At 43.5% G+C, this 26,225-nt stretch overlaps 2 protein-coding genes across 4 annotated transcripts in view; one reads left to right on the forward strand and one right to left on the reverse strand.

Moving 5' to 3' along the window:
- RAB10 (RAB10, member RAS oncogene family) overlaps positions 1-4,444 on the reverse strand; it is a 75,838-nt gene extending 71,394 nt beyond the window's left edge. For 2 of the 3 annotated variants that reach the window (XM_082356918.1, XM_082356917.1), the window contains exon 1: positions 3,795-3,933. Coding sequence is in view for 1 of the 3 variants with exons in the window: in XM_082356916.1 (XP_082213042.1) it covers positions 3,795-3,921 (127 nt within the window). In the remaining 2 variants the exon portion in view is untranslated. Of the gene's footprint in view, positions 1-3,794 lie in introns of all 3 variants that reach the window. The other variant, XM_082356916.1, reaches the window with a different exon arrangement.
- Positions 4,445-4,588: 144 nt separating this feature from the next.
- LOC309611901 (uncharacterized protein) overlaps positions 4,589-26,225 on the forward strand; it is a 32,814-nt gene continuing 11,177 nt past the window's right edge. The window contains exons 1-3 of the mRNA XM_082356919.1: positions 4,589-6,017; positions 7,362-7,514; positions 7,898-7,967. Of these exons, the coding sequence (XP_082213045.1) occupies positions 7,362-7,514; positions 7,898-7,967 (223 nt within the window). The 5' untranslated portion in view covers positions 4,589-6,017. The remainder of the gene's footprint in view (positions 6,018-7,361; positions 7,515-7,897; positions 7,968-26,225) is intronic.

Below are 26,225 nucleotides of genomic sequence, written 5' to 3' on the forward strand. Positions count from 1 at the left end.
CAACAGGGTTATAGCCAAATCAACCAATGAAATCTGCTCATCCAAAACCAGTAACTCTCTTTAGCAAATACTTCAACAATCTGAATTTCCAAGACCAGTTTTACCCTAAAATTACTCTATTAGCCAAACAGCTGATTTTCTTAAGTAAAATCTGACCTCAATCTACTTCACATATTTAATGCTCAGAAAATAGATAGACAAGAAATGTTAAAATAAAACTAGCCAATTCTAGAGGATGCTGATTATACTTACTACCTGTCTGTCTGCCTGCCTTCATTCACTATTTACCATGCACCCATTAAATGCAGGGATTCTTCTAGGTGCTTAGCATCTATCAGCTAAAAAAAAAAAAGACAAAGCCCTCTGCCCTTGCGCAGCTTATATTCTAGTGCCCTTGGATTCACTTTGCGATTGGTGAGTGTGGAACATACCAGTAATTTGTTTTTACAGCTCTGTCTGCAATAAATCTGACCATAAACATCATACACAATTTCTGGCATAGATGTGTGGGAAGTGAAAAACATACAGAAAAATTTAAATACGGTAGTCTGTGTAAGCACTGTAAGTAAGCACCATAAGCCTATAAAAATTATTTCTTCCAAGAATCAATAACCAATAAGTAATTGAAATGACTGTGCCTAAAATAATGAGGGCCAGCGTTATACTGGCAGTTCGGCCCTAGTGAACACCTGCAAGGTAACTACTTCTGTCCAAACCTCAAGAGGTTTTAATAATCAAGTGACAACTCAAATTTCAGTATCATTCATAATTAGAGTGCTCTAAATTTTTTAAAAAGCAAAGCAAAACAAAAAAACATCCTAGTCAACTGATGAAATTTAAAATGTCCTAAAAGTAGTACTCATTCCAAGTATCTCTAATCATCTGCACATTAGCCAACTGGCTAGTTATACTGTTTAAACATGCACTGTCCAATATGGTAGCACTAGCCACACTCAGCACCTGAAATGGGCCTAATCTAAATTGAGATGAGCTGTAAATATAACATACACTCTGGAGAAAAAGAATGTAAAATGTCTCAACTATTTTTTAATCTTGATTACATAATAAAATTTTAAGACTGGATAACATGAGTTAAAATATAGTATTAAATACTTCTTTTACTTTTTAAATGTGGCTACTAAAAAATATGATCTATGTGACTTACATTATATTTCTTTTAGATGCACTGGTGTAAGATGCCAGCAGACTTCTAAACCTGCACACAGAGCTAATACATGCAATGTGTTGGAGCTGTACTCAGAATTTTACACCCATGTATTTATCCATTTCTCAGCTTACACTGTTCAATATATCTTATATATCAAAGTATCACACATATCAAACACTTTTACATCAAACTATGAGAGCTTCAGAATCTGAAGTGAGTTGTTACGCAGAGCGCTAACAGGTATCTGTGCGACCACTGCGTGCAGGGCACTCAATCCATAAAGTACCTTGTTCTGCCTCACTTCAGCAGCACAAGGGTCACGAGTTCCATATACAGCTAATGTGCATGCACGGTGCTCCTCCAGTGTGCCTGGCACCACGCTAGGTGCTTTGCTCTCAATGACCCATAATATCCTCACAACGACCTTATGTGATAGGTACTATTATTAACACTATTTAAAGAAGAAACAAGCAGACAGAGATTAATTAACTTGCCAAGGTTCCATAACTAGTAACCTGTGGAACTAGGATTCCAACCCAGCAGGTTTGATCCCAAATTACTACACATTTTCCCTAGTAAAAAGACTACACAAGGGAATTCCCTGGCGGTTCAGTGGTTAGGACTCCCAGCTTTCACTGCAGAGGGCGCAGGTTCAATCCCTGGTCAGGGAACTAAGGTCCCCGCAAGTCTTGCGGGACAGCCAAAAAAAAAAAAAAAAAAGTAAAAAAGAAAGACTACACAAGAAGATTATGTCATTATCTTACAGGATTGGGCTTTAGTTGAGGGTATGCACTCATTAAAAAAGACAAGAGTAGATGGAGTTAATGTTTTGCTTCCTACCCTCCACCCCCTACCCTTCTCAACGACAGGTTAAAGTTGACCACATGAATTAAATCCCTGATCTTACTACAGGTTTATTCTATGCTCCCCTTTCCAGAAAGGCCCTATCCCACCCCTGTGGTCCAATTCCTATTTGTCCTTCAGACTTCATTTTAGACATCATCTCCATGCAAGCGCCTAATTTAGGCTAGTCACCCCTCCTTCCTATGCTCACCCCCACTGTAGCACTTTCCACACTCTACTGTGATTGTCCTCACTAGACTGCTCCTTAAGAGGTCTATTGTGTTCACTTATCTATCCCCAGTGCCTAAAACAGTGCCTAGCATTAGGTGCTCAATAAATATTTACTGAACTATCTAACTACCTGACCCACCCAGATACAGCTAAAAGTGGAAATGTTAAAAGTAAACATAGTGGTAGGAAGTGCTAACCCACAGGCAGAGAACAAGTTCTAAGTTTCGTGAAATTTATGACAGGTCTAGAGAGCAGTATGACACGCAGAAAATAATGATTACAATGACCCCCTCCCCCCAAAAAAGGGAGTAAAATCACAACCTAGTTAAAATGATCACTTGCCCAATTTAAATTCAGTAAAATTTGTTTTATGAAAATGAATTAAGTAGCTGACAAATATTTATCACAAGAAATCCAAATCAACGATTCCAAATGCTATAAACTGTTTGAAGTCAGCTTAATTGTGACAATTCCCAGAGTTCAAAGAAGACTACAGTTGCTTCTTTCAAAAATCATCTTAATATAAAACTAGTTACACTTAAAAATGGGTTTCATTGCACTGCCCAAACGCTGTGTTCTGGGCCCCAAGTGACAGAGACAACCATGTGTCCTTTAAGATATTTATTGTGTGTGGGGAAAAAACGGATTTCACATACAACCCATTTAACACAATTCGTGTTAATGCACTAAATTTTCTCAGCAGAGTCAAATGGGACTTTCCTAGAGCGTTCCCTTTTCTTTTCCTAAACGGGAAACCGATTTAAAAGGTCAATCTTTAGCTCTTACTTTCACACTAAATAATTCTGAAACATGAGGTGAAAAGTACATTATAAGTCCCAAGGCTATGACTGGCAAGACAGTTCCCTGTAAATTCTAGAGTAAAACAGAAGGGAGAACTTCATTCTTTCGGGTTCGAGGACAGAAGCTGATCGTCTCCATTAGATTACTGCTTCTGTTGATGTCTCGAACAGCTCTGTGAGCAAACATGCCAGAGAGTCCCACCCCAAGCACGAAGAGCCTCCAATTGTTTGACACATCAATGGGTTAGTCAACGCCGAGCAACACACTTTTCCCTTCTAATTTACCTTAATTATTCCTCACACAAATCCTCAAGTTTACTTTAAGACCACATGGAATCTTCTCTTTGCCCTGAAGTATGAATCCAGGCCTTTACCAAATGACTCCTAGTGCTTCAGTCCCAACCACCAAAATAAATCCCTTACAAATATCGTACAGCTAGTAACGCCACACCAACATGGAAAAAGCCAATCCAGACCCTTAAAGAAATAGGATTCTAGAACGCTGTTAATGCTGCATATTTTGTAACAGCAGGCACTGAGCAGAGTGAGACTTGAAAGCAAAAGACCGGATGCAAAGCTTGGGAAGACCCCGCCCCAGAAAGCTCAATGCCGATTCAAACAGTAACTTGGGTCTGTCGCTTGGAATCAGAATCACTGAAACAAAGGCGTATATTACTGGAAGCAAGATGTCTGGAATAAAAGAAACGGTTTGCAGATGCAGAGACCGCACACCACCCTCCCACAGGTCTTACCTATGGTGGAAATAAAGGTGGTATTGAAGGCATCATCCGAAAAACGAAAAAGGACGCAGGTCTTCCCCACTCCCGAGTCCCCGATCAGGAGCAGCTTGAAAAGCAGGTCGTACGTCTTCTTCGCCATTGGGAGGAGCGGCACAGGCTCTCGCCGCCGGCGGCCCCAAGGGATCGGTCCCTCTCACTACGGCCAACTCCTCCTCTCTCGGGCGTTCTCAGGCCGGAGGACCGGGGAAGCGTGGGAAAAAGGAGGGCTCGAGAGGGCGCGGGCGACCTAGGAACGGCCTCGTCGAGGAAGCCCCGACGGTGGCTGCGTTCGGTGCCTCCGAGGGCGGCGACCGCGGCTCCGCAGCCTCTCCCAGCCGCTCCGCCCGGTTCCGGGGAGTCGGTCGGGACAAAATGGCCTCCCCTCCCCCCTCAGGGCTGCTCGGCCGGGACGCTCCCACGGGCGAGCAAGCAAGCTCGGCCGTCGAGGGAGAGCGGCGGGCGTGAAGACAGTATCCCTCGCGAGCAGCCGCTCTGCGCTAGGACGCGGCGATGGCAGCGAAGGAGGACCCGGAGCCGACGAGCTCAGCTACATAGCCACAGGAAGCCAAGCCGCCCCGGCCAGAGCCACCTTTTCCCCGTGCCCTCTCACGCCGGCGTGCGCGCTGCCTGAGACGCACGCAAGGACGTACGCCCGCCCTCCCCTCGCGCCCTCGCCCTGCGGGCCGCCTCTGCGCACGCGCGCCAGAGGGTGTGGGGGCCCGCGGGGGTGAGGAGTGGAGCTCTAGGTCTCCGAGCCTCAGTCTAAGGCCCGACGGAGACTAGAGAGGGGAGGGGCGAGAGAGGGCGAGGCCGCGGGCGCGCTCCCTGCGGCCGTCTGATAGGGTGCGCGGCGTTATGAGCACGCCCCGCGGGGGGCGCTGCCTAGTGACTGCGCAGGCGCGGCATGCTGGAGTAGCCCCTTGACACCCCCTGTTTTCCTCCCGTGGTCGCTCTCCGGGCTCAGCTGAGGATGCTTCGGGCCGCATTTGGCGCGTGTGTTTCGCTGAGAGTCTTGGCGCAGCCAAGGGCTTGGGTCGCCGTGTGTTCCTGTGTAGCTGTAGCTCGTAAATGCGAGAAAAAGTAGCGCCCTGAGTCATTTAATAGCCTCTTTGCTAAACTGAGGCGCATCCTGGAGTGCCCTCTCTCGTGGCTAGTCGGGGCGGGGGAAACATTAAGCTCCGTCCCGGTTTACTTAAGGAACCAGAGTTGGCGTTCAAGAGAGCAGGAGTTTGAAATGGGAAAAACTGGCCACGCTGCTCAAGTTGGGATGATGTAATCTGCCCTCCAGGGCGAGGAGTAGAGGGCCGAGGAACACTTGGGTTCAGGGCGAACCTCCCCGCCAAGTGGAAGCGCCGGTGCTGTGGTCTACGTGGAGAACCGGCTCCAGAACTTGGACACTTCTTTTAAAATTAATTAATTTATTTATTATTTATTTTTATTTTTGGCTGCGTTGGGTCTTAGTTGCTGTACGCAGGCTTTCTCTGGTTGCGGCGAGCTGGGGCTACTCTTCGTTGCGGTGCGCGGGCTTCTCTTTGCGGTGGCTTCTCTTGTTGCAGAGCACAGGCTTTAGGAGCATGGGCTTCAGTAGTTGTAGCACGCGGGCTCAGTAGTTGTGGCTCGGGGGCTCTAGAGCGCAGGCTCTGTAGTTGTGGCGCACAGGCTTAGTTGCCCCGCGGCATGTGGGATCTTCCCAGACCAGGGCTCGAACCCGTGTCCCCTGCATTGGCAGGCGGATTCTTAACCACTGTGCCACCGGGGAAGCCCTTGGCCACCCTTTTGCAATAGGGAGAGCCCAAGAGCACCGTGCAGAGGAAGCGGGGCCCCTCCCTGCTGCCAGAATCGAACCACCAGTGTACCAAATTGAGAGATAGTGAAGCCAACCCCAACCCCGCTGCCTTTTCCTTGCACTTTCTTTTCATATGCCTAGCACTCTTCCTTCCCTCTCTTTCCATCAGTCTCAGGTGTACCTTCCCTTTCTTCTTCCTTTCTGTAGTTTAAATGTTCATACTCCTGCCCTACCTTTCTTAGTGTGCGTCATGGCTCCAAAGCACACCTAGGATGTGATGGCAGAGTAGTTGAACCTGGTGGGCTGGTTCAACCCGATACAGGAGAAAACCCTGAGACATCTGGAAAGCAAGAAACAGGAATTGCAAGAGAAGTAAAAACTGCATTTTTACACCCCACCACCACCAAAATGTTTGTGTATTTAATATGTAATTAAAATTAGTCTTTAGGCAGTAGGGTAATCGTATTTCAGTCTCCCGTTCTTTGAAGACCTGTCTTACATTCTTCTTTTCCAGCTACCCCTAAAGCTTCGTTTCTGAAGATGCCTGTCTTCTTTAATCTCACTCTCCAGTTTGTTTCTGGGATTGCTCTTGTCATTTAAACCTTATCCTCTATGAATCATTCTTTCTCCAATTGGGAATGTCTTATTAGGAATAATGCCACAATTCTAAAATAGCCTAGCCATGCAAATCACAAAATGAGCTATGGTCAGTGCTTCACAGGTTTGTCATCAATTCAGAGTTATAACATTCAGGAAAATCATCAGTATTAATATGATTCTCCCTTTCAAAAGAACTACGATTAACTCAAGCCCCAATGTTGTGAAGCATTTTAGAAAGTTATGATTTTTTTTTTTTTAACTTATTTATTTATTTATTTATGGCTGTGTTGGGTCTTCGTTTCTGTGCGAGGGCTTTCTCTAGTTGTGGCAAGCAGGGGCCACTCTTCATCACGGTGCGCGGGCCTCTCACTATCGCGGCCTCTCTTGTTGCGGAGCACGGGCTCCAGACGCGCAGGCTCAGTAATTGTGGCTCACGGGCCCAGTTGCTCTGCGGCATGTGGGATCTTCCCAGACCAGGGCTCGAACCCGTGTGCCCTGCATTGGCAGGCAGATTCTCAACCACTGCGCCACCAGGGAAGCCCGAAAGTTATGATTTTTAAACATAGAAATCCTAATTAGTTCCACTACATAAATGTTGGGGACAATGGGCAACTAAAAATGAAAAATAATTTTTTTAAAATTTCTTTGTTTGGGCTTCCCTGGTGGCGCAGTGGTTGAGAATCTGCCTGCCAATGCAGGGGACACGGGTTCGAGTCCTGGTCTGGGAGGATCCCACATGCCGCGGAGCAACTGGGCCCGTGAGCCACAATTGCTGAGCCTGCGCGTCTGGAGCCTGTGCTCCGCAACAAGAGAGGCCGCGATGGTGAGAGGCCCGCGCACCGCGATGAAGAGTGGTCCCCACTTGCCGCAACTAGGGAAAGCCCTCACACAGAAACGAAGAGTCAACACAGTCATAAATAAATAAATAAAAGAACGTGAATTTCTTAAAAAAAAAAAAAAAATTTCTTTGTTTATCCCAGTTGTTTCCAACAGTTTTATCAGTTAGAGCCTTTTCTCCATGCACTCAATATTCTGGAACTTTAGTAATTAATTATACTATTAACGAAGTTTATTTAGTATTGGATCAGGATCCTAGAAGTTTAGAGCTGTAATATCTTTTAAGTCATAATTCAACTCCTGCACATAATTTACAGATGAGTCTAAGGCTCAGGGAGGTTAGGGACTTGCCAGAGGTCACAGGGAGGTTAGGGACTCGCCAGAGGTCACACTGGCAGTGGCAGAGCCGGCCACTATATGCGCAAGGGAAAAGGGAAGAACACCTCTACAGGACATCATACTGCAAGAAGGTGAGAATTGGGAGGCTCAGCCAGTACTTAACGTTTGGCTTCCCTAAAATTAATTAAAGGTTTTGCTGCAGTGAGGCCTAAGCCTCAAGCCCTGTCTCCCACTGAAGGCCACTAGAGTGATCAGGCATGATCTCTGACTCTAGAAAATAAGAATAAAATGGGAGTCTATGTAGGCCTAAAGGTAAACCTAGAGTTGCAAAGTAATATTTGATAATAACTGAAACAGTGAAAATGCCAATTTAGTAGTAGCTTGGGGCTTATACCTGTTTTTAAAAATTGCTCTGTACAGAATCTAGTCCAAATATTTGCAAAGCCAAGAAAGAAAATAGGTATATTTATATGTTCATACCAGTAATTAAGGTATTGTCTCTATATTTTTCTAGAAAGTGCACAGCTGGCCAGCTCATGGGTCCAGTCTTCAGCTTCAACTTTCAGGACCTGCCTCTACAAGATGTAAGAAATCCCTGCGTGAAAAGATACTGACTCAGGATTGTCTTTATCATTCTTCCCACATACATTTTCCAGTCTGTCTCCCTGATTTCTTCCTCTTTAATCTCCCTGCCCCTTGCTCTCTCTGTTCGTGTTAAGAATGAAGTCTTCCCAGGGACTTCCCTGGTGGCACAGTTGTTAAGAATCTGCCTGCCAATGCAGGGGACATGGGTTTGATCCCTGGTCCGGGAAGATCCCACATGCCGCGGAACAACTAAGCCCGTGTGCCACAACTACTGAGTCTGCGCTCTAGAGCCTGTGAGCCACAACTGCTGAGCCCGCGTGCCATGACTACTGAAGCCCGCACATGTAGAGCCCGCGCTCCACAACAAGAGAAGCCACTGCGATGAGAAGCCCGCACACCGCAACAAAGAGTAGCCCCCGCTCGCCGCAACTAGAGAAAGCCCGCGTGCAGCAACGAAGACCCAACGCAGCCAAAAATTAATTAATTAATTAATTAATTTTTTTTTTTAAAAAGAGAATGACGTCTTCCCTTGAATGGCAGCCCCACTGCTAAGTCATCACCTTGCTGTAAAACCTACCCCTCCAGTTCCTGGGACTTTGCCTATTTACTACTGCCTAGTTCCTGTGTTCACACTCTCATTCTTCCCCAAGGCCTTCTTAGAGGAAGGTCTTTGTTTGACCTTCCTGATGCTAAGTACTGATTGCCCAGAGGCTACCACCCACTGTTCTTATCACCATAGCCTGCCAATATTCTGCTCTGCCTTCATATCTTGATTTAGTCCTACCTCCTGTTTGAGAATTACTGGCCCATGAGCCTTCCCCAGCACATTGGATGTGTTTGTTCTAATCTCCAGGAATATCTCAGTTCTGAAATGCTGGCCTCCTCACCTGGCATTTAAGGAGCTTCAGGCCCCAGCCAACGAACTTTATTTCCTACCCTATCTATCTTCCACATACTAGTCTCTAGACAGGCTGAACTACTCATCTTTCTCACAGTTACTCTGTATCTTCTTGATTTCATGCTTAGTTTACTGTGGTTCTCTCCATGCAGAATGCACGCTGCTCCTCACCCCACCTACATCCCTTCAACTTAAATGTCCTCACCATAGCCTGTCTTCCCCAGCACACTCTCTAGGAAGGAACTTGTTCCTCCTTTGAACTCCCTAGCACTAAAAAATCAAGTATGTTTCCTCCTTTTCATTTCCACAAATAATACATATTTACTTTTAGAAACTTAAAACCTGCAGGTAATCAAAACAAAAATTTTAATTATTAAAAATTCTACCCCAGAGATAACCACTATTAGCATTTTGGTGAATAGCTATGTGGATATTCTTCTTCCCACAACTCTTTATTTAGACATTTCTTATGACACATTTTCTATATCTTCTGAAAGACATTTATGTACATATCTTATTTTCTCAAACTGGAATATCCTTGAGGGCTGTGACTATTGCATACATCACTTTGCACAGTGCCTTGAATATATCAGAACATCAAAACATGTTTAGTGAAGGAAAAAGCAAATGAAATTCAGAGAGAGATTCACTTTTTTTTTTTTTTCCTGGAAAGCAGTACTAATTTGGAGAAACTTTCAAGATGCTGGGGGTGGGGGTGGAGGGTGGAATTGAAAATTCAAAAGAAGTGAATGGGAAGATAATACCTTTGGAGCAATATTTTATTAATTTTAGAAAATACATGAAGAACTCACCTAACTCCATTTTAGAGTTTATTTCTATGAACAAGAAATACTGTTAGGACTAATGGAGCAACTGTGATATAGTGGAATGAACACTTAACTTGGAATCAGATAACATAGACTTAAGAACCAACTGTGTGGGCTTCCCTGGTGGCGCAGTGGTTAAGAATCCGCCTGCCAACGCAGGGGACACGGGTTCGAGCCCTGGTCCGGGAGGATCCCACATGCCGCAGAGCAACTGGGCCCGTGCGCCACAAATACTGAACCTGCGCTCTAGAGCCTGCAAGCCACAAGTACTGAGTCTGCGAACCACAAGTACTGAAGCCCACGTGTCTAGAGTCCGTGCTCCCAGCAAGAGAAGCCACCGCAATGGGAAGCCCGCGCACCACAACAAAGAGTAGCCCCCGCTCACTGCAACTAGAGAAAGCCCACACGCAGCAACGAAGACCCAACGCAGCCAAAAATAAATAAAAATTTTAAAAAAACCAACCGTGCTACTGACTAGCTCTGTGATTCATTTAACCTCACTAAGCCTCATACATCAAAAGAATATAGTACCTCATGAGACTTTTAAAAATTAAATAAGATAATGCAAGTAAATGTACTTTATATAGTGTAAAACACTATGCAAATATAAATGATTACTATTATTACTAAGAGATAGGAGCAATGAATTGCACCATAAGGAAAAAGAAAGCAGAAAATTACAAGTAAATTTAGAATACTTATAAATGATCAAAGCAACAAGCCATCCTGGACAAAAAATGGTGCCAAAGGAAGTTGAACTAAGAACAGGAATAGGTCAGAAGGAGAAATGAAAGATTAAAACTGGGAGAAACAAGAATTGGAACTGACAAGCTGTGAGCATTGGCAAAGTGAGGAAAGAGGTCTGCTCAAGGAAAGACTTGGAACCCCAATGGAACAGAAACTTAGATATCTCTCCAGAAAACTGTATCTCAAGCATCAAGACCTAGAGGATTCATCCGACTTAAAAAGACAATGACAAGCAGGGAATGCTTTGACCCTTTGCCAAGACAAGAAGTATGAAGCTACACTTAACATAAATTCGTAGACTCATGGCATGGTATGATGGAGTCACAATGATCTGATTTTTTTTTTTTTAATTATTTTTGGCTGTGTTGGGTCTTCGTTGCTGCACACGGGCTTTCTCCAGTTGCGGTGAGCAGGGGCTACTCTTAAGTTGCGGTGTGTGGGCTTCTCATTGTGGTGGCTTCTCTTGTTGCGGAGCATGGGCTCTAGGCACGCGGGCTTCAGTAGTTGTGGCACGTAGGCTCAGTAGTTGTGGCACACGGGCTTAGTTGCTCCGCGGCATGTGGGATCTTCCCGGACCAGGGCTTGAACCCATGTCCCCTGCATTGGGAAGTGGACTCTTAACCACTGCACCACCACGGAAGTCCCCACAGTGATCTGATCTTGAATCGTTGTTCCGTCTCATTTTAGCTGGGTCATCTTAGACCATTTCTTAGCATTCCGAAAGTCAGTTTCCTCATCTGGAAACTGAGGTTATCAGTAGCTACCAAATTCAAGCTATTGTAAAGATTAAACTAATCTATGCAAAGAACCTGGCAGGAGAACAAGTGGTTCATTAAATACTTATTCTCTTCCCCCATAAAATGTAAACCATCTAAGGAAGCACTGTTGTATCTCCTATAATACCCAGCCCAGTATCTTGCATGTAATAGGGGCTCAATAAATATTAATTAGGTTGAATTGTGTCTGCATTAGAAGAAAGCTTGGAAGTCATCTAAACTGATTTCTGCTCTGTGAAGAAATGCCAAAACCAACCTATGGCCTGTCCAGCCTCTGTGTGAACACTGCCAGTGAGGTTGCTGACGCCAAGAAGGCTGATTGCAGGGCTGGATGTTTCTGACAGAAGAGTGTTCCACATACTGAGTCTAAGTGTGCCTCCATGTCATATCATCAATTTGTTTTAATTCTGTCCTTTGGAGCAACACAGAATAAACCTTCCCCTATATTCACTTGACAACTCTTCAACTATTTAAAGATAGCATTGGTATTTTCCTCTAAACTGCTCCAAACTAACCCTCTTCAAATAAGATGACCCTCAGATAACTGTTAGTGCCACCATTTCTGATTTGCACATGTCCCTTTTCGAACGTGGCATCCATAATTGAACACTGTGCTTGAGTTGATAACGTAACCCTGTGAAAATGCCCAGATCAGGCTACCTTATTATAGTAGTAAGGGCCAGTTGGGATACTCTGTAAGGCTGAGGTGGTTTGGTACCTGACTGAGAAGAAACTGCCTTCCCGGGGAATTCCCTGGTGGTCCAGTGGTTAGGACTCCTCACTTTCACTGCCTGCATTCAATCTCTGGTGGGGGAGCTAAGATCCCACAAGCTGCAAGGTGCGGCCAAAAAAAAAAAGAAAAAAGAAACTGCCTTCCAGATCAACCTTGCATTGTAACCATTAAGTTACTAAAGCCATTCAATAAATTATCATATAAATTACATTTTACATATACAAATCTAAAATAGACAAAGGAGAGGAACAGGCAATTCACAGATGTAAGAAAAGAATATATTTTAAAAAGTTCAAATTTGCTTGTAATCAGAGAAATTCAAATTAAAACAAGGTAAAATTTTCTGCCCATCAGAATGGCAAAAATTAGAAAGATGGATAATACCAAGTGTTGGTGAGGATGTAGAGAGACAAGAACTCTCATGTATAGCTGATGTGAGTGCAATTTGGTCCAGCCATTCTGGAAAGCAATCAAGCAATATTTACTAAATGATATACATGCCTGTGATTCAACAATACCACTCTTGGGTGTGTCCAAGAGAAATTCTCACATAGATTCATCACCGCTTTCTCTGTGGCAGCTAGATGTTGGAATCAATCTAAGTGTCTTTTGCTAGGGGGATGAGTAAATAAAACATTGTGGATGCAAATTGAGTTAGTCCAGATGACAAAGAGTTGGCTTGGGTTTGAAAATTGGCTAATATGACAACTCAGACCCAAGTCAAGTTTGTTATCACTTCAGTTTACTAATAAATTAGCAAACTTGCAAAGAACAATGCCTTCCTAGTTCCTCACAGAAACATGCCCCAATTCTGGTGATCAGAGCAGGCTTTTCAGAGGGAGAAAACTTGTCTAATGAGTTCAGTCAGGACTAAGTTTTTATAAGATTAGGCTTGGGGAGGGGCTGAGTCAGCATTCAAGGGTCTACCATCTACCATGTAAGAAAACTCCTGTTGGGGACTTCCCTGGTGGTCCAGTGGTTAAGACTCCGTGCTCCCAATGCAGGGGGCCTGGGTTCGATCCCTGGTCGGGGAGCTAGATCCCGCATGTCACAACTAAGGCCCCGCATGCCACAACTAAGAGCCCGCATGCTGCAACAAAGATCCAGCATGCCTCAAGTAAGACCTGGCGCAGCCAAATAAATAAATACATATATACACAAATATTTTTTTTTAAATAATACTTTAAAAGAAAAGAAAATTCCTGTTGTACTATTGGACCTGTAGCAGGCCTGCCCATGGCCTACCCCACATGCTATTGAATACCTTATAGCAATATTAAACTACTAACTAGCTACACATTCAGCAACATAGAAAACTGAAACAAAGGAAACAAACTGATTTATAGTACAATGCCATTCATGTAAATTAAAAACATGCAAAACTATATTTTATGAAGTTTCATAGGTATTTAATAACACCCATCCAACATTAGAGAAGGAACCTGTGGAGGGAGAGGACATTGAGAAGGGAAGAAGGGAAAAATATAAAATGAGATAAAACAAGAGGGGGAATTCCCTGGAGGCCCAGTGGTTAGGCTTCAGCGCTTTCACTGCCATGGCCCAGGTTCAGTCCCTGGCTGGGGAACTAAGATCCCACAAGCCGCATGGAACAGCCAAAAAATAAATTAATAATAGATAAATTAAAAGTGTCTCTTCAGATCATTTCATGTCAGAAAATGTCTTTTCAGACATTTTTTCAAAGAAGAGATACAAATGGCCAACAAGTATGTGAAAAGATGCTCAGCATCATTAGTCATTAAGAAATGCAAATTTAAACCACAGTGAGATACTACTTCACATCCACTAGGATAGGTATAATAATAAAGGGAAAATAACAAGTGTTGACAAGGATGTGGAGAAATTGGAACTCTTATTCATTGCTGGTGGAAATGTTAAATAGTACAGACATTGTGGAAAACAGTTTGGCAGTTCCTTAGTAAATTAACATAAAATTACCATATGACCTCATAATTTCATTCCTGGGTGTACACCCAAAAGAAGTGAAAACAGATGTTCAACAAAAACTTGTACATAAATGTTCTTAGCAGGACTATTCACAATAGCTAAAAGGTGGAAACAACACAAATGTCCATTAACTGACAAATGGATAAACAAAATATTATTTGAAAAAAGTACTGATACATGCTATAACACAGATGAACCGTAACATTACACTACATGAAAGAAGCCAGTCACAAAAGGCCATATTATATGATTCATAAGTATGAAAATATTTTATTTTCACATGTATGAAAAGAAATAAAGTGTGATTCCATTTACATGAAATATCCAGAATATGCAATTTCACAGAAACACAAAGCAGATTAATGGTTGCTGGGGGAAATGGGAGCAGCTGCTTAGTGGGCATGGATTTCTTTTTGCGGTGATAAAAATGTTCTGGAAATAAATGGTGGTGATGTTTGCACAACAAAAATAATAATAATAATAATAAATAAACAAGGACTTTAAAAAAAGTGAGGAAGGGATTAACATTGTACATGGAGATAGAGGAAACTGATATTGATACTCCTTATAGATATCAGAATAATAGTAAAGTGAGGGGAAAAAACCCTAAATATTTGGTTTGGTTTGATAAAAAGAACACAGATTCTGGCTGTTTGCTTTTATGCCTAACTGACACATAGCATAACAATAGTTATACAGATTTTAAAATTTGTGGCAGATTGATTTGTTCACATTTATATGATCACGGAAGCTCAGACTTCACGGACTTGCCTGTTCACAAAGCTTGTACTCTGCTCTCAGCTGTCCCTTGTCAGCCCTTGCCCAGCCCTGTCTGGTCCCAGCTTTTCAGACTAAGCACCCAGTTATTTGCAGGCTGCCCCACCTCTTTCCCAGAGCCAGAGAGAGGGTAGAAGCGCAGGGTATCAAAAGCCCTCATGCTACATACCAATTGAATTAGACACTGCCAAGATAATATCTGAGCTCAGCCATCTCTTTTGTCCAAAATACCCCCAGGAGGAAGCGAGGCTCTCTCCCATGTAGCTTGTGCATCCAGCATTCCACTACCCTTTGCCCTACCTCAGGGCTCTGGTGTCCCTGGCAGCCACATGGAGATCCTGTTTCTTTGCCTTGGTCTTACCAGTGCCAGTCTGCCACCCCTCACCCATATTCACACTCGCTTCCTTGTGTAATGGACATTTGACAGGTCTTTGGCTGCCCAGCCTTGAACCCCCTTCTTTGACTAAGAAACTCTCCACCGTGAGTTTTCAGTATGCAGAGCCCTCCTCCCACTATCTTCTCCTCCCCAGCACCCACCCCCACTGCACCCCCAAACACACACCTAGGCTGTGGGGACATGAGTGGGGCTCTACCGGTCTCAAGCACCAGCCCAGAACCCTGACACAGGGGCTTAGGACCCAAAGAAGCAAGCGCAGTGGGGTGTGTACTGAGAAGGCAGTGGGGTACAGCAGGAGCACCTGGTTTCCAGGGCACCTGTGGGCCCCAGAGCTAGGTGTATCCCCCGTCCGGTGCTGGCCCTGCTGCCGGCTGCAGAATCTCTTTAGTGTCTGGAGAGGGCAGTGATGACCTCATTGTCTGGCCTCAACAGACTGCATGTGTGGCCTGTTTCTGCGCCCCAATTCCTTAGCCTGGTTCTCCAGCCTCCCCAGTAATTCTGAGAGCTTCCCAATAGCCCTTCAGTAAATTTATTTTCTGCTTCTATTTGCCAAAGTCAGTCTGTGCTGCAACCAGGATTCCTGATGGACGCACTTGTTTCTGGTAGAACTCCTAGGGTGACTCCAACTTTGCCTGATATTCTCACCATGTCCACTTTCTCTTTCCTATCTTCTGCTGCCCTTACCACTTGGACCTGCTCAGAATTTGCCCCTGTCTGCTGGTGTCTCTCCCAAGGCTGCTGTACTTTTTTTTTTTTCTGGCTGCACAGCACAGCTTGTGGGATCTTAGTTCCCCGACCAGGGATTGAGCCCCAGCCCTCAGCAGTGAAAGCACAGAGTCCTAACCACTGGGCCTCCAGGGAATTCCCAGGCTGCTGTACTTTTGATCCCTCTTTCCTGTGTCTCCACTGCCTTCCTCCAGCTCCCTCCCTAGGGCTCAAGCACCCTGTGCTCCCAGCCCATCCTGAGGCCTGGACAGCTGGGCAGTCATCCTAACCCTTTTGTGATGTCAGCACTGGACCTAGTACTGACCAGGGGAGAGAGTCCTCAGATAGAAGGAAAGGTCACCAAGAGGAAAGAAGGGCACAGGCAGAGAGATGGGAGGGTAGCAGAGACATTTCCTATTTTTATATTTTAAATCTAATACTATAAATTGTCATTTACTGAGTTCCTACATTGTGCTGGCCCTTTACATGCATGACCTCACATTAATACTCTGAGGTGGGGATTATTATAATCCCCATTTTCAAATGAGGAAACAAAAGTTTAAAGGAATAAAGAGGGATGGAATGAGATGATGCCTGGGATCTCCTCTAAAATAATTGGAGGGAGGTAGATGAGTAGGATGTGGATGAGACAAGTTGCCCATGGGTCGATAATTGTTCAAGCTGGATAACAGGTATAAGGAAATTCACACTGTCAAGCTGGATAACAGGTATATGGAAATTCATACTGTTATGTCTAACTTGTATATATTTGAATTTTTCCATAATTTAAAAGTATGTTTTGTTTTAAGTTGAGAAACTTGATCAAAGTCATACAAATAATAAGTGATAAAGTTGGGTTTTGATCCCAGGCCCTCCTGACTTCAGCACCTGCTCTCTTAACCTCTGCACTGGATTCCTGGCAAGGTACCTAAAAAGATCTAAGGGGAACAGATTAGTGATTTTCAAAGGAATCAGAGGGAATTCAGAAGACTCGACTAATTTCTGCTCCTGCTCTCTAGGTACATTAAAGCAAGAATCAACAGGGTATGGTCGGGTTATTAATTCCCCACGCCTACAGCTTATTATAAAGAAGATGCCCCCGTTTTCTCTGCCTGCTTCTGAGTAGGTGCAGAAGCAGCCCATGAGAGAGCCTTTGGCAGCCAGTTTTCTAAAAACACCCAGGCAACAGCTGTCCTTGGCCGTCACCTGACTTGCCAGGCCCTGAGTCAGCACCACGCCCCCACCCAGTCCCCCTTGCTGAGCCAGATCTGACTTGCCCTTTCCTGGCTGGGCTGAACCGGTTGGGCCAGCCCAGCCCTGCCCCATCCCAGCATCCTCTTCCGTGGGTGGCTTCTTGCTCCCTTACTCTCACCTGGGGTTCCCACCCTTGCACTGCTCCTGTCAGCTCTGAAGGGAGCTGAAGACCACCCCCGAGCTGTTGGAGATATGGACAGGGCTCAGGAATCTATCCCTGGGTAGAAAGGATGAGCTGGGCCCCAGCATCTCCCACCATCTACCAAAGATAGTTTTCCTTTGCTTGGTGACTCTGGGATTTGCTTTAGGAGAAAAGCAGAGGAAAATACAAAGACACCTCCCCTCTCCTACAGAGGAGGATTCCATGCCTAGGCTCAAACCCAGAAGAGACCAGGGCTGGGGCAACATGAAGACCAAATTCTTGGTCTGTGTTTTTGTGGAGAATGCTCATTGTCCTCTTTTTTTTTTAATTAATTTTTTAAATTCATGTATATTTGATTTACAGTGTTGTGTTAATTTCTGCTGTACAGTAAAGTGTCTCAATTGTACACATATATACATTCTTTTTTATATTCTTTTCCATTATGGTTTGTCCCAGGATATTGAATATAGTTCCCTGTGTTATACAGTAGGACCTTGTTGTTTATCCATTCTATATATGACAGTTTGCATCTATTAACCCCAAAATCCCAGCCCATCCCTCCCCATTGTCCTCTTATTATACCCATTTCTTGGTCTAGATGTGAAGCTACAGCAAGTGCTGACATGATATATTCCCCAGGTGTTGGTGCCCTGGCGCCGCGACTGGAGGATCCAGACATTGACCCCATGGCTAAGTCACTAAGGTTAGCTTTTCCCCCATGTCAGCTCTATCCTTCTGGCCTCCAGGCCAGCCTGTTCTGAATCCTGGCCCTGCCACTTAGGCGTTCATGACCTTGGGCTAGTAACTGACCTCTATGAGCTTCAGTTTTTTGTTTTTTAAAAAATATTTATTTATTTGTTTATTTTTTGGCTGCATCGGGTCTTAGTTGCAGCGCATGGGCTCTTAGTTGCTGTGTGTGGGCTTCTCTCTAGGTGTGGCGCCCAGGCTCCAGGGCCCATGGGCTCAGTAGTTACGGTCTATGGGCTCAGTAGTTGCGACATGCGGGCTCTCTAGTTGTGGTGCATGGGCTCTGTAGTTACAGCTCAGGCTTAGTTGCCCCGCGGCATGTGGGATCTTAGTTCCCCGACCAGGGATCGAACCTGCGTCCCCTGCATTGGAAGGTGGATTCTTTTTTAAATTTATTTATTTTATTCGTTTACTTTTGGCTGCGATGGGTTTTCGTTGCTACCTTCGCGCTTTCTCTAGTTGCGATGTGCGGGGGCTACTCTTCGCTGCGGTGCGCAGGCGTCTCATTGTAGTGGTTTCTCTTGTTGCAGAGCATGGGCTCTAGGCACGTGGGCTTCAGTAGTTGTGGCTCACGGGCTTAGTTGCTCCGCGGCATGTGGGATCCTCCCGGACCAGGGATCGAACCCGTGTCCCCCGCATTGTCAGGCTGATTCTGAACCACTGGGCCACCAGGGAAATCCTGGAAGGTGGATTCTTAACCACTGGACCACCAGGGAAGTCCCAAGCCTCAGTTTTTATGTCTGTAAAGTAGGAATAAAATACCTACCTTGCAGGTTTATTGTGAGGGTCAGACAATGTTGTGTATGTATAGCACTTAGTAGGTGCACAACACCCATCAGTTTCCTTCACTCTACCTGGGGATTGGCTTCTGCTCAAATTGGACTGACATCAAAGTTTTCAGGCCTGAAACCAAGTGCTTGCCCCAGCTCTTGTGCCTCAATTCTGGGTACTCAGACCTACTTTCCCATGATTCCCACACGGGCCAGTCGTTTTCTGATCATCTGCCAGCCCAGACCACACTGCACCACTGTCCTGACGCCATGATTCTACATACTCTTAATTTGTTCCCTTGGCTACCACCATGCAGTCACACCTGATTATTTCTCCGTCGCCCACTAACTAATGAGCTTCTTCTTCCCTTTCTTTAGCTTCAAAACTCCTGAATGTGAATATTCCAGAAGAATGTTCCTTCTCCCAGCACCATCTCCTTGTGCATACCCAGTTTCTAAGGACCCTCTCTGCCTTGAGTCACACACCCAAATAAACAGCTAGCTCTCCCACTCCCTTCTCCCCTCGCTGCTCTCTGGCCAAAGGAAGTGTGTTTCAGCTCTCTAACCAGGATCAGGGCTTTGTCTAAGTGTGCCAGTTTTCAGTCCCTCTGACAAACTGGATTGGGAGGCACAATCAGGACAATATTCCAGGCAGGATTTGACCTGGTATGGTAGAAAAGACCCACCACATCTTGTGGTGTGCGTATATACTGGGGTTAATCTAACCTAAGTATATATTGGGACTTTGGCAACTATATCATAGTGTTGACTATTTTAAGTTTGTGGCCAACTGAAAATCCTAGACCTTTATTCACGAACTGCAGGTGTCTCCAACATTTTGTACTGTTACAGCTGACTTTACAAGATTTAATTTTAGTATTACATCTATTTATCTCTACTAACTGTCATTTTGTTATCAAGATTATTTTGGTTCATTAACAAATAAATTGCAAGGTAAAAAGTGGTAGAGAGGGCAACTGATAGAATAAAAAAGACCTAACATATCAACCAATTACAGTGTATAGACTTTGTTTAGATCCTGATTTGAACAAATAAACTGCAAAAAATACTTTTTTTAATATTTGTGAGACAATTGGAAATTTGAAAAATGGATATTTTATGATGTTAAGGAATTATTGAGTTTTCTTTTTAAGTGTGATAATAGTGTTAGAGTTTTGTTTTTAACAAATAGGATGTCTGGGATTTGCTTCAAAATAAAATGAGGGAAGGGAAGTTGGGGTAGGAGAATAGGAGAAACAGCATGGGCCATAAGTTGAAAGTTGTTGAAGCTGGATGATTGGTAGATGGGGTTTATTATACTATAATGTCTAAATCTGTGAATGTTTGAAATTATCCTAAAGAAAAATTAAAAGAAAATTACTTTGAATCTTGCCTCTGTCATCGAACGTATTAACTGCTCTTAGTCCTGTAACCTCTCTCCATCTAATAAGCATGATTTCTGTATCTGTGTCTAAGTAGTTAATAAACAGGTCAACCAGGTCAGCACTAAGAGCAGATCTCTGTGACCCACCAAGATCTACTAGGTTGACTCATTCGTCAGTCCTTTTTGGAAATGGCTGATCAATGAAACATGATTCCACCTAACTCAATTATCCAGTCTTTGTTTACAAAGATATCATGAAAAACTTGTCTAGTGCCTTGCAAGAATCAAAATGCAAAATGCCAAGCATTACCCTTATCTGCCACTTTAGCAATCTATTTTTTTAAATTAAGAGTTTTGATCCATTTGTTTAAGTGAATTAATGTTAGTTCCAAGTATCCATCTTTCTTTTCCAAAACACCCAAAGGTGACTTGTTCTAAATAATCCAATTCTGAAATTGAAAGCATCAACAGTAACTCACTATAGTTTGTCCCCTACCATAATGCTGGGCCAATACGCCTCCCTTTCCACACACATGACCCAGGCCACAACAGTCAAAGTCTAACCCTGGATTTTTGTTGGGAAACACATTTTCTTTCCCTGCTAAATTAGGTTGTAATCCCATATTCACTGGCCATCCTGCCATCACTTGGGGAGAGTCTGCCTGAGAATGAAGCCAACACAGAGGAAAGCAGAGCTGAGGGATGGAAAGATGTATTACATCATTTGAGCCTCTAGATTTGGCTATGCCTAAAGCCAGCAACCCCTGTAATTTTCAGCTACATGAGCCAATACATTCTATTCTTTTCTTAAACCAGTTTAAACTGGATTTCTGTCACTTGCAAAAGAAGTCCTGACTAATAGAGTGTGTGTTGTCAGTTGAGCAATGGAATGCATAATCTAAAATCCTCCATTTTGTATAAGAACTTTTTGTATGGTCACATGGTATAGGCAACATTTAAAAAAAACACCTTTATTGAGATAGCATTCATACACCACAAAATTCATCTATTAACATATACAGTTCAGTGGTTTTTAGTATAGTCAGAGTTGTACAACTATTGCCACCATCTTATTTTAGACCATCTTCATCACCCCCAAAGAAACTGTATCCATTAAGCATCACTTCCCAGCCCCAGTTCCCCCCACAACCTTCCTTTAACCCCTACCATCCACTAATCTACTTTCTGTCTCTATGAATTTGCCTATTCTGGACATTTCATATAAATAGAATCATACAATACGTGAACTTTTGTGACTGACTTCTTTCACTTAACATAATATTTTTAAGGTTTTTGCATGTTGTAGCAGATGAATAATATTTCATTCTGTGGAAATACCACATTTTGTTTATATATTCATCATTGATGTACCTTTGTGTTGTTTCTACTTTTGGTTATTATGAGTTATGCTGCTGTGAACATTTACGTACAAGTTTTTGTGGGACATGTGTTTCAGTTATCTTGGGTACATACCTGGGAATGGAATGGCTGAGCCATATGGTAACTTCCTATTTAACTTTTTGAGGAATTGCCAAACTATTTTCCAAAGTAGCCACACCATTTAAATTCCTACTAGCAGCATATAAGCATTCTAGTTTCTCCACATCCTCAGCAAAACAAGTTATTTTGTCTTTCTTATTTTAGCTATGCTAATGGGTTAAGTAATATCTTACAGTGGTTTTGATTGGCGTTTCTCTAGTGATTAATGATGTTGAGCATCTTTTCATGTGCTTATTGCCATTTATGTATCTTCTTTGGAGAAATGTATATTCAAAACCTTTGCCTAGTTTTGACTTGTGTTGTCTTTTTAAATTATAAGAGTTATTTATGCAGTCTCTTACCAGATATATGACTTGCAAATATTTTCTCCTATTCTCTATGTTTTCTTTTCACTTTCTTGATGGTATCCACTGAAGCACAAACATTTTAAATTTTGATAGAGTCTAATTTACCTTTTTTTTCCCCCTCTCACTTATGCTTTTAGTATCATGTCTAAAAAAAGCATTGCCGAATACAAAGTCAAGAAGATTTACTCCTATTTTGTCTTTGAAGTGCTTTATAGTTTTGGCTCCTACATTTAAGTCTATGATCCATTTTATTTATTTATTTTTTAACATCTTTATTGGAGTATAATTGCTTTACAATGGAGTGTTATATGATCCATTTTAAGTTAATTTTTTTTAATATGGTGTGAGGTAGGGGTCCAACAACATTCTTTTGTGTGTGGCTATCCAGTTGCCCCAGAACCATTTGTTATATGCTTTCCTCCATGGATACAACATTGTTTTTGTAAACATGTTTTACTTAGAACAATATTAATGTAAATTTATATTCTCTGATCACACCCCAATTGCTTTTGTCAGCAATGTGACGTGCTGGAGATTGGGGATGAGGGTGATTTTTCTGTGGGTGATTAAACATTTGACTAGAAGATGATGAGCATGTGTACAATGATGCCCAATGCTAGTGTGCATCATAATCACCTGGGGAAATTTTTTTTAATGGGAATTCCCAAGCCCCACCCCAACCTACTGCATCAGAATTTCCTGGGAACATTCTGTCTCTTACACATATAGAATCTCAGAACATTAGAAATGGAAGAGCCCATAGGGTCATAAATTCACCTCCTCATTTTTAAATTGATGATTGGCTTTGCTCTCACTGCCTCTAACCATCAAGGCCAGCCTGAGCGCTTTGTTTGTATCCTCCCCAATACATTCAAATTCAACAATACTTATGACTAATAAGATTTTACTGAAGGCTTCATGGGAAGATGGAGAAGAGGATTACATCGCACACCACAATGAAAAAATTATATCCCTCCATTTGACTAGCTAGACCTGTTCTTCTGCCCAAAGTTTTCTCCCTTGCTACCCTATTGTCAGGTCTCTTCTCTCCATCTCTCCTACTATACAACTTCATTTGAAATTCCTCCTTTTTTCCCAAACCATTCAACTGTGGTCTCAAGGTTTTTTGTTTTTGGTTTTGGTTTTTTAATTATTTATTTATTTGGCTGTGCTGGGTCTTAGTTGCTGCAGGCGCGATCTTCGTTTCCGTGTGTGGGAGCTTCGTTGCAGCCTGTGGGATCCTTAGTTGCGGCATGCAGGAAATAGTTCCCTGACCAGGGATCGAATCTAGGCCTTCTGCATTGGGAGCAAGGAGTCTTAACCACTGAGGGAAGTCCCTGGTTTCAAGTTTATACACACTCAACAAAGCAATAGTACAATAGCTACCTGAAAAGCAACCGACTACTTTTCCTCAAGCATTCTCCTTGGGAAAGTGGGAGGTGTCTCAGTTCATCCCATGGTCATAGAGCCATATCATATGATTTATCATATCATATCTCGTGAAGGCTTATTAAGAACAAGACACTGAGCTAAGTACCTCATAAAAATGACTTAATGTCATGTAGCTCATTAATGGCAAATCTGGTATAGAACTTTAATCATAAGGGTCAAAGCACAACTTCTAAGCCTCTCATATTCATAGTCTTCAATTTCTTTGGCTTCACAGCTCTGTGAGATACATGAAAATTTTCCATTATTTCACCTTTTAAAGATAGGGAAACTGAGGTCCAGTGACTGTGCAGCTCAGTTGGTGGAAAGTTTTGATCTGGGGTCTAGGATTGTTTATCTTGAGCAGGATATGTGAAATTGTGGCTGAAATCTCCCTGGGAAGCCACAATGGAAAATGTAACCAATAAGGGACACTGTGTAATCCTCAACACTGTAACATGAGGTCAGGCCTAAAGGACTGAGGCATTATTACTGATAAGGAGCACAGAGAAGGAAGAATGGGGGAGGACAGACTGTCAGTGTTTCCCCTACAGTGACAGGAAAGGGATGGCAGCGTTGGGCAAGGCAGGATCCTGTTTGGCAAGGGACGTCTGTCCCCATGTGGGAAAGCATGACTCATCGGGGTGCCACAGGTCAGTGACACAATCTCTTAAGATCTTCCAAGTCACTTTGTCCGACTCTGTATTTACCAAGCAACTCTCAGATCTACTTCTGGCTTCTAAACTATGCCTTCCCACAGAGTGAAGAATGTGCTGACTGGGGTTTCTTCAGGCCTATTGTCAATTATATTTTACAGGATGAATGAATAATGCTGTATCTGGTCTCTCCCTCATGAGTTTGGTTTAGAGTGAGTTTATTCATTCAATATTAATTCACCAAATATTTACTGAGTGCCATCCATGCAGCAGGCGTTGGTCCAAGCCCTTGTGATACAAGTCAGATAAGATCCCTATCCTCATGGAGTGCACACACTAATGAGGGGGACCACGTAACTGAAAAGCAAGCAAATCAATAGATCATTTCAAACTGTGACACTCCTCACCTAGGATTACTGAATTCCTTCCCACAGGCTCAACTATACCTCAAGTTCTATAAACCTCCCCCTCCCATACTCACTTGGAAGACTTAAGAGGCTTTAGCCCCATCTCAGAGTGTTCAGCATCAAATTTCCTTTCTAGTCTGACCTGGACCCTGAGAGGGTGTGTTTCAGTGAGATCCATTGCCCCCCTCACTGCTGGAGGTCTAGCCCCTGGACCTCAGTGGTGTTTCCTAGGCCATGACTTGATAACCTCATCCATTTGTTCACTGAATAGATACTTTCTGCACTCCTCCTGGGCACCAATAATTTGGGGCTGGGGACTCAGAAATGAATAAGACGTGGTCCCTGCCCTTCAGTTCACAGTCCAAGGGAGGAGGCACACACTAATGATTCCTGTGCTTCTCCAATGGGTGAGGAGAGAGGGAAGAGCGGGTGCTGTCTGTCCAGAAGAGGGTCCCTAAGTCATACTGGAGAGATGGATGACCAAGGAAAGTGTCTCTGAGGAGGGGATATTTAAACTGAGGTTTTGTTTGTTTTAAAGTAACTTCTATTATTTTTTTCTTTACAAAAATAACAATTGTTGAAATTTGAGAAAATACAGAAACAAAGGGCGTTTAAAGCCACCCATAAAGACACCATTGATAACAACTTGGTGGTGTGTACCTTCCAATCTCTTTGCTATTTGAACTTAGTTTTGGAGGGCAAAGATTTACCTTGACAGTGAACACAGGGAGGAGAAAATATTTGGTAAAGGCAATTGTCCTTAGGTTGCTTTATCTATTACCTGATGTAATAGATAAAAACATGAAAGTATATATATATATATATATATTTTTTTTTTTTTTTTTTTTTTTTTTGGCTGCATTGGGTCTTTGTTGCTGCACGCAGGCTTTCTCTAGTTGCGGCGAGCAGTGGCTACTCTTCATTGCGGTGCACGGGCTTCTCATCGCAGAGGCTTCTCTTGTGGCGGAGCACGGGCTGTAGGCCCGCGGGCTTCAGTAGTTGCAGCACGTAGGCTCAGTAATTGTGGCTCGCAGGCTCAGTAATTGTGGCACGTGGGCCCTACAACATGCGGGCTTCAGTAGTTGTGGCGCGTGGGCTCAGTAGTTTTGGCTTGCGGGCTCTAGAGTGCAGGCTCAGTAGTTGTGGTGCACAGGCTTAGTTGCTCTGCGGCATGTGGGATCTTCCCAGACCAGGGCTCAAACCCGTGTCCCCTGCATTGGCAGGCAGATTCTTAACCACTGTGCCACCAGGGAAGTCCAGTATATATTTATATATATCTTTTGTTCATTGAAATATTGCTGGCATCTAGCCAGCACATGACAGACAATAGTTGCTCAACATAGATTTGTTAATTAAAAAAAAAAAAGGAACAAGATGTAATGGAAAGATGAGCCTTTGAATATTAAAGCGTAAAAGGCAGTTCCTTCTTTGAGGCCCAGCATCTGCACAGTGGAAAAGAGAGGGTCCTAGGAAGGGGCCATGCTAGGCTGAGGTCTCCTGTCACTTGTTAGCAACAGTGTGAACTCTACAAAGACTGACGACTGTGCTATTCTGGGAGAGAAGGTGTCAGAAGGAAGAAGGAGGCTTCTGGGTGGTCAGGTATGAGGGACGGAGGAGGCTCCGACTGCTGTATGAGGTGGCCTGGCCGCAGGGATGTAGGTAGCCAGTAGGGGTTGCTCATCTACGCCCAGAGAGCTCCTCCTGGTACTGTGTGGAAAAGTTGGCATGGAGACTTTGAGACATGTATCATATAACTAGCATTCAGGGAGGTGTGGAAAGAAAATAGATTTGACACCT

This window comes from Balaenoptera borealis (genome assembly GCF_965194805.1).
Source record: "Balaenoptera borealis genome assembly, chromosome: 15".
Taxonomy (NCBI): Eukaryota; Metazoa; Chordata; class Mammalia; order Artiodactyla; family Balaenopteridae; genus Balaenoptera; species Balaenoptera borealis.